The sequence below is a fragment of the Rhinolophus sinicus genome, chromosome 15 (assembly GCF_057876585.1).
Source record: "Rhinolophus sinicus isolate RSI-liver-muscle chromosome 15, RSI-T2T, whole genome shotgun sequence".
In the NCBI taxonomy this organism is placed as follows: Eukaryota; Metazoa; Chordata; class Mammalia; order Chiroptera; family Rhinolophidae; genus Rhinolophus; species Rhinolophus sinicus.
In genome coordinates this window covers 59,407,246-59,416,262 of record NC_142515.1, presented here as the reverse complement: position 1 = coordinate 59,416,262, position 9,017 = coordinate 59,407,246, and the positions used below count along the sequence as shown (strand labels likewise).

General features: G+C 49.1%; 1 protein-coding gene across 1 annotated transcript; it reads right to left on the bottom strand.

Moving 5' to 3' along the window:
- Positions 1–1,187: 1,187 nt before the first annotated feature.
- GPR15LG (G protein-coupled receptor 15 ligand) lies at positions 1,188–8,752 on the bottom strand. Its single transcript, XM_019755550.3, has 3 exons — positions 8,461–8,752; positions 6,694–6,783; positions 1,188–1,623 (listed from the first exon to the last, which is right to left on the bottom strand). Exons 1-3 carry the CDS (start codon positions 8,663–8,665, stop codon positions 1,538–1,540), a joined length of 381 nt encoding a protein of 126 aa, XP_019611109.3. The 5' UTR covers positions 8,666–8,752; the 3' UTR covers positions 1,188–1,537.
- Between the last annotated feature and the right edge of the window lie 265 nt (positions 8,753–9,017).

Below are 9,017 nucleotides of genomic sequence, written 5' to 3'. Positions count from 1 at the left end.
AAAGACCATATTTGCTCATCCTTGAGCCTCAGAACCTCGCGCAGACTGACCATTACATACCCTGGGAAGGGATGAGTGAGTGAGAGAATGAGTGAGTGAACGCGTGAATGAGGCTTCTGAAAGGAAGTGAAAGGCCTGGCCTATGACAAGGTAAGGACTTCAGGTGGCCTGGGACCACTGTCCCCAGAGCCCTCTGCCCATCAGCCTTGCACCTGGTGGGCCTGGCATTCTCAGACATAGTTGTTGGGATGATGTGCGGAGGGGCTTCTCACCTTGCTGGGAGAATCAGGTTAGAAGGGAGCTTTATTGAGCGATAAGCCTCTTAGACCTTGGCCATCTGTCCCCGCTGAGCCACAGCTCTGCAGCTCTGCATTCACTGTGGGCATAAACACTCCCCGCAGGGTGGGGGCAGGGACTTCCCTGAACCACGCCCCTCTGTGAGCCACGCCCTTTGTGAGTACTTGACATCCATCTCTGAGCAGGAGCCTCATGTCAGCCCTCTGACTAGGTGCTGCTCTCTCCATGCCACAGGAAAGGAAAACCCGGGGCAGGACTGGGATTTGAGTCTTGGCGTGTTGGACCCAGAGCCTTGCTATGGCTGCTGTTTCTCCCTCTCCCTTCCCATAGTTACACGTACTGTGAGGAAGGGCTGGCCTGTGGGAAAGGCTTCGGGGGCAAGGGTTTCCTTTAGCAGAAAGCTATGGCTCAGGCTGTCATCCATTTTCTCAGACAAGGATGTGCCATGTATTCTGTTTATTTATCATTTGAATGTGCTTTCCAGAGGACCCCCGTCAGAAAGTCAGGGTTCCTTCAGGCTCTGTCAGATATGGACGGTTAGGGCCTAGGGGTGCCAGGACGGCTAAGCCTCTTCAGTCCTGGCCAGCCTGTTACCCTGCACCCCAGCAGGCTCAGAAGCCTGAATTTATAGCTGCCACGGTCACAGTGGAATCGTGACTATCAGAGCTGGAGGGGCCAGGTGGGGCCTGAGGCCAGGTGGGCTGAGCCTGGCTCACAATAACTCTGAAGGTCGGTGGAATGATTGGGACCAGGATCTGGAGTTCTGGAACTTTTCCAGGGCCCTTGCTGCCTGAGGTGAAGCTCTCCAACACCCTAACTCACTGCCATGAAGGTTGAAAGGGGTGAATGAAGGCTGTAGGCGCCAGTGACTGAAAGACTTTCCCTGGACATTTTTTTTTTTTTTTTGATAGATTTTATATCTCTGAAGCCACCGTGAACCCAGAGGGGCTCGGTTACTTGTTCAATGCCACACAGCAGGTCAGTCACTCCAAGCTCTGACTGTTGAATCTATGTTGTAGTTTTCAGATGATTCTGGTTCAGCCTCTTCGGAGAAGCAGCATAAGAACAATCCAACGTTCCAGGCAAGAATTGTTGTGTCTCTAAGAGAGGAGACTAAGGATTCATGGGCAGAGGCTTCCAAGGGTCAGCACCTGAGGCAGCTACCCAGCTTCCAGGGGAGAATCTGGGGGGAACCTGAGGCTTCCAGGTGCATCAGGGACTGAGCCTTGTGTTAGAAACACTACACCTGTGGGAGCGCTCCGGGCACCACCCAAAAGTGAGACTCTGACTTGATCTTGCATGGTCTGCAGTTCCTCTTGCGGCGTCCTGGGAAGGAGCAATAGGCAAACAAGACAAGACGAGACAAGAGGCAGAGAGGCAGGGAGAGCCAGGAGTGGAGAGAGGAGAAAACTCAGTTAAGATTCATTTCTAGAAACAAAGATTTTTTTTAAAAAACTCAAAGCACGAATCAGATTTAACCCTCCTCCCTGGAGGCCCAGAAGGGGACTTTCCTGGCAGACATGACCAGCTCAGGCTACTTCAGTCTTGTCAGGGAGAAATTTGATTTACTGGCAGAAGACGGAGAGAAGGAAGCTTATCTACTCAACGGGAGCAGAGTTCCCCTAAAGTCGAGGGGTTTGGGTGGCCTGTTACTGATGGCAGGGGTAGGAGGGTGCACACATGGACGTGCAGGCCCTGGGACCCCTCAGGCTGTCTCCTTCCTGAGAGCACTCTCAGGCAATGTGTGTCTCAAAGCTATGTTTGCATCCTTTGGCAAAACAGCCCCATTTATGGGAGGAATGATACACACACACACACACACACACACACACAAACACACACAAAAGAAAAAGAAAAGAAAAGAAACAAAAATGCCTGCATTAAGCTATTCTTCATAGTTTTGTTTTTAATAACAGAAAATAAATTCTGGAAACAATCTGAATACAGTAGAAAATGATTAATTAGTAAAGGTACTTCATGATGACAGAAATGTTTAATGGTGATAAAACCCTGTGATTATGAAGACTATGTGGCAACATGAAGAATGCTTATGATGTAATGTTAATTATAAAAATTAAAAAATGAGCCACAATAAAAATAAAGCTAGATCAACATTTTGCATGAAAAAAACAAAGGAAACACAATTGAGAAGGGTTAAGTTATGGTAATGAGAGTATTCTTTTTCCTCTTTCTGCTTCCAGATTATAACTATAAGTGAGGCAGTGTGATAGTTAAGAACAGAATCTGGAGCCAGATTGTTTGATTTCAAAGCCCAATTCTATCATTTCCTAGCTGTGTGACCTTTAGCAAGTTACTTAAACTCTCTGTGCTTTGGCTCCTCATCTGTAAAAATGGGGATAGTAATTGTAACTAACTGTCAGGATTACTGTGAGGACTAAATGAATTAGCAGATGTAAGTGCTGCATACTAATTGCTATATAACCACTAGCTATATAAAATACAAACTTAGTTATCATAATTCATCCATAGCCTCATGTCTTAATCTTAAATAAGTGCTAATATTGTTGTGGTTTCTTTCTGTATTTTTTCCTATTTGAAAGTGCTTTTGTCTTCCCATCATGATAATCATAGTCATATTAGTAATATACTGTGTAAACTATGCTTTTCTATTAATTTCATGCCATGAGAATTTTCCACCAGCATTTCTAATGGAGAACTGTGATTTCCTGACCACTGTCCTCACCCTCAGACTCTGACATTCTTCTCTGCTTCCTACAACAAACACTGTGGTTGACTGATTGAGAATATGATCATAATTCTCCACCCCTCTTTTGCTGTGTGACTTTGCAGCTTCTCCCATTAAGATATTGGGTTTGTTTCCCTGCTCCTTGAAGCTGCTCCTGGTGATTTGCTTTGGCTAATAGAATGCAGTGGAGATGAAGCTGGGCCAGTTCTGAGGCCTCAAGAGGCCTTAGGTGCTTCTGCTCACAGAGGTGGGACCTTGCAGCCCCATGGGAACAAGTCTGTGTTTGCCTGCTGGAGGATGAGAGACCATGTGGAAGAGAGTCCAGGTTGCCCAACTGAGGCCATCTAGACTTACAGACCACTGACCTCCAAACATGCAAGACAGCCCAGACTAGATCTATAGAACTGCGTATCCAACACTTGGAAGAGGGAATGAGCCCAGCAGAAACTAGAAGAACTGCCCAGCTGACTTGTATGTAGACACACAGAAAATAATAAATATTACTGTTTCGGGCCACCAACGTTGGGAGTGTTTTCTTATGCAGCTGTGGCTAATGAATGTAATCACAAGGAGCAAGACCACTGATCTGAGCCCCTCGGATTGGTCCGCTACGCTGGATGGGCTGGCCACCTTCTCTCCCTCCTCGCTTCCAGGGTCCATTGTACTGAGCCGTCGTGTCCACCTTGGCACCACCCAACGTTGCCAAAACCCTTAAGTCATCACTGTCACGGTCCTCAGTGGGTCACCCTTGTGTGTGCAGTCTGGGCCCTTCCTGAAGACAGGGACAACCCAACGGGGGGGAGGAATCTCTCTGTGTCCTTCACTCCCCCTGGCTCCCACCAGGGGTAAACTCGTTTTGCTGGGCTTCAAAGCAGGGAGGGTGGCACAGAGCTCTCACGCACCAGGGGCAGTCTAGGATGGGCAGACACACGGTCAGGCTCCTCTCAAGACCTCCCAGCCTCCTCCAGGAGCTTCCTGGCTGACAGCCTCAGGGCACCTGGAGGAGGGCGGCTTGACACAGGTCACAGACCTTCCTGGCTGGTGGAGCCTAGCCAGCTGTCAGTCTGACCCCAACCTAAGCCTGATGCCCTCAAGTGTTAACAGAGTCAACAAACTGAACACTGCTTTGAGTAACACGGATTGCTACAAACTTTTCAACTACTTGAGAGAAGCCTTTTTTAGTAAATTGGTAAATGCAGTCAATTCAGCAAACTGGCCACTTAGCACATTGATTTTTTTATGATGGTTTTTGTCGAATTGCCCCCGAATCCTGTGCCTGCCACTTCCTGTCACCCCCATAGGCCTAGCACAGCACATATAAAACAATCCTCGGGAAAGACACTATAGATTGAAGAGTAGGTGACATCCAGCCTGTGTGTGTCCCACTGGGTACTGTCAGCTCAGGGACATTCTCCAGGCAGCCCTAGGTTATTTTCTTTTGAAAGACAGGTACATGGACACTCGTATGTCAGTCAATCAGAGAACAGAGGCTGAATTCCCAGAGCCTGGCACACCGAGCACCCCCGCTGATCACATAGCATTCAGGGAGCCCCAGAATCTGACCCAGAAGACTGGGTGGAACCACCACGCCTGGGCAAGAATGTACTGGTTTGGGTTTTCAGTGTGGAAATCACCAGTCTCCTGACTCAGCTGCCCTGGCCGGGTTCAGACTTCCGGCACGTTTCCGGGGTACTCGGTGCCAGGCTGGTGCCTGGCTTCATCGGCAGGACCCCACTGCCTCCTCACCGTAGCCCAGTGAGGTAGGCTCCGTCATACCCTTTCCCAGATGAGGAGACTGAGGCTCAGCAGAGCTGGGTGACCTGCTCAAGGGCACATAGCCAGCAGCACATGGTCGAGCTGAGATTCCAACCCAGGTGGTGACTCCCTCCTGGGAAGCTTGCGGTCTCCCTCGGGCATGCGCCTGTCTTCCTAAGTGTGCTGCCTGAGACCTGCTCGCTATTGGGAGGCAGTTTGTTGTAGTGGAAAGAGATAGACAAACCAGGTTTCTGGCTGTGCCTCAGATTCTTTCTGAGCTTAAGTTCCCTAATCTGTAAACAGCTTCCTTAGGGTGGTTCCAAAGATTTAAATGAGATCGCATGATAAGGACCCAATAAAAATGTTTGTTTTGCTTTTCTTGTTCTAAATAGTTTGTAAATTTCTGCAGTGGAATTTTAAAAATCTATATACTCAAAGAAATCCAGACCCAACCTGGGAGCCACGCACCTGGATTATTCTAAAGGATTGTATACTAACAGAACCCCTGCTCTCGCTCTTGTCCTGCGCAGCAGGAGTTAACCTGGGTGTTTCCCATGAGCCTGTGCCTGTGGGGTGCGGGGCACACACCCTTAACGTCTCTTTTCCTTACTGCCTCTGAGCAAGTGCATCCTGGGGAGTGGTTTGGGGGAGGCGGGTTGAGCACACCTTGCTCTTCTCTGAGGGCATGGACTGGACTCTGCTTCTCTCTTCCTTAGATTTTTGCCTATTTCTTTAGCAGAAACACTCCTCCCCTGCCAGGTTGGGGCCTCAGGTGCGAACAGAGTTGCAGGCAGTCAGTTAGTCAGTGTGTTCACCTTGCCCTGGGGGGTGCCTCACACTCACATTCAATGTGTGAAAACTGGTTATTTTTACCCAGCTCCAGCTGGATGCGATGCCAACTTGGAAGGAGGGGCTGTCACGTTCTCCAGAGAAGTGGCCTGAGGCTGAGCCATGCAGTCTCCCTCCCTCCATTTCCTTCACATCCAAGCTCCCCCTTGGTGCACAGGACACTTGGTAGCTGGGAGGGATGTGGAGGCTCCAGTTCTAGTCATGGCCATGGCCCCAGAGGAACCGGCAGGGCTGGGGCCTTTTCAGATTCCTGAGAAGGGCATGAGGCTACAGAGAGTGGGGGGCAGGAGCTCTGGGTTTGTGTCCAGCTGGGCTGGCTCCAGGCTCTGCAGCTTTCCCTTGGGGATTCTGCCTGTCCCAGGCCCTAGGGCCCTCCTACCAAAGGCTAGCAGAGATCCAGCAGTCCTATCCTCACACCCTGGGCCAGGCAACGCTTACGTGTCAGCCTAACACTGGCCTGGAGCCCCAGTGCTAGGAGCTGGGTGCCTGCAGCTCTCCCTGGGCCTGCCTCCCTCATCATCCAGTGCCCCCCAGGCCTGTGAGAGAGGGCAGGCTTGCTCTGCCAGACCTCACCCTGGCATGGAGCCCAGCTCTGCCACTTGCCTGCATCTCTGGGACTCTCTGGATCTGTGTACCCCATCCACCTGCCAGTCATGCCACTTCATGTGCCAGCTCACCAGGCTGGCCCTGCCTCAGTTTGCAGCTTCTGTGAGCACCTCCTGCCTCCCCATCCCTCTGTCTTCCATGCCTCCCTCTTGCCCATCTGAGGCCTCCATGTCTGCTGCTTCCCCTGTCTGCACCAATCTTTCCACCCTCCTTGTTCCCTGTACCATTTCCTACTTGCATCCTATTCTTTCCTTGGACAGAACATATTCAGTTCAAAATGATTGATTTGTTGACTTTTTTTTGTGGGGTCAGTTTTCCTCACTGGACTGGAAGCTCCATGAGGCCACAATCATATCTGTTTGTGGTCCCTCCACACCAGCACCTGATGCCAGGCCCGAGTGGGAGCTGGTCCACGTATGCAGCCTGTCTCATGGCCTCCTCAGAGCCTCTCCTCCATCTGTACAAAGTGCGGTGCTTACCGTTCTGGGTCCTCAGGACAGGGCTGGGATGTTGGGAACAGCAGAGCTTGCCTTTGAAGGGCTTGGCAGGATGCCTAGGATGCCGTTTTCCTGAGGGTAGACACAGAGGGGCAGAGACACTTCCTTAGCATGTGTGGGGACACCATGAGGTTGGGGACACCATGGGGTGGGTTGGGACAGGAATGACTGGAGTGAGCTTCAGCTCTCAAGGCTTAGGGTTCAGGAATATTCATTCACGAAAATTCAGGGCGGGCCAGGCTATGGGAGGGACCAGGGAAAGTGTGGGCCTTGAGGTGAATTTATTTTTCAGAAATAACACAGTCAACATGGGGAGACACTCTGCTACCAGAATATGTCTCCTCCTGGTTTTGTTTAAGAAACAGTTCAGCATCATCACTCAGAAGTATCTCTGCCTTTTTACACAGCGATTTTCCCCTTGGTAATCCAGCCTAAGAAAATATCCTAAAGATAGAAAATACTTTATGTACACATTTTTTTTTTTTTTTTTGCCACATACTTAAAATCATGCAAAGTTGTGAACCATCTAAATGTCCAAGCAAGTGCATCACAACACATTCACGTCGTGGCAAATTATACCTAAAAAATAGTAGTTAAATGGCATCGCTTTGGAAAATCTGCCAGAAATATTCCTAAATGGGTAGGAAACTTTGTGGGGGAAGATATTCATCTTCACTGAATTGTCATTAAGGGAACATTGGCAACCTCTAACAAGTCCAAAGTAGAGATCTGAGCATCGCTGGGGACTGAGTTCATGAGGGAGTCTAAGCACTATTTGCCATTATATCTATGTGGCAATGTTCATTGCAGAAACTTTAGAAATACTTTCTATAATCTTATTGTTCAGAGATTATTGCTGTTGACATTCTGGTGTAAATGCTTCCAGAAGAATTCTAATCATAAGTATTTTTGGTGACTATCCTAATACAACAATAAATAAAAAAAATATGACATTCATTGATCATATAGAGATTTATCAATCACAAAAAAGGCATGCTTGCATGCAGTATGGAAAAGAAACAAAATGGTTAACATGGCTATTCTTGTGTCATGAAATTATGATTGTTTTCACCCCGATATGTATTTCTTTAACGCCAAACAATGTTAAAATAACTGTAACTGCTAAAATAAAGAATAAAAGTAGGCAGTTTCTAGAGGGTTAGGCAAGAGAAAACACTCAAAATACTCAGCTATCTGATCAAAAAAGGCAGGTGAGCTAAATATTCATATCCACAGAGGCGCAAGGACCATGTTCCCCACTTCTAAACACACACACGTGCCCCCACCACACAAACTCTCATTCCATCTGTCACAGGGGTTGACTGTGCGTGTGAGTTTGGAGGATGTTTAGACTCAGATAGTCTTCTAATTAATGTATGCATTCACTCAACACAAATGTACTGAGCTCCAAGCATGACACAAGACAGCACAGTGGCTTTGGACTTTCTAGCTAGGTAGGACTTAGGTTCACAAAGCAATCTAGTGGGGAGGTTGCATGTTTGCATGGTAAGCACGCTGCTCCTCCTGAGCTAGGCGTGCATTTGGGGGAGCTGGGGCTGTGGGTTGAGACTGGGGTCAATAGCTCCCAACCCACCCTTGGTACTGCCACCATGGGTGGAGGGGCTACGTAGGTTCTGGGGTCTTTCAGGCGTAGGATGGCCTGCCAGGAGCCTGCCCTCCAATGTTTCAATTGCTACCTTCCCAGACACAAATCCCGCTCGGGACCCAGCACCCCGGGGACAGACCTACCTTCCACGGACGAGATGGAGAAGAAGAGAAGCAAGACGCAGAGCAGGCTGGAGAGAACTAGAAATCTCATGGTGGCGGGCTGGGTCTCGTGTCCTGGGGAGGCAGCCGGAGCACAAGTCCTCCCTTGGGGCCACCCGGATAGGTATAGAGTGACGTGAGAGGTGTTTCCAGATGGGCAGGGCAGTGGCAACCTTGAAATTCTCATATAGGGTAGAGTCAGCCCCTCCCAAGAGGAAAAAAACAGCTTTTTGAGAAGTTGAGAGCATTTCGTGAACTGTAACACAGAGCTGTAAAGGCCCAGCCCAGGGAGCTCCTAGTGCTGGCCTCTGTGGTCAGAACAGGAAACTCCTGCCAGGGAAGAGCAACTTCCCAGGGTTGAACGTTAACTTTTAGTGTCATAATATAATCCCATCAATTACAAATCTTCCTGCTCATTCCTTAGCTGTGGCAGGAGGAGGACCATAAAACACTTTGCAAAGCCTTAGGCAAGAGTGTGGAGCAACGGGTGAAATGTAGGGAGCCAGAGGACTGGGAATCAGATGGCCTGGGTTTCAGTC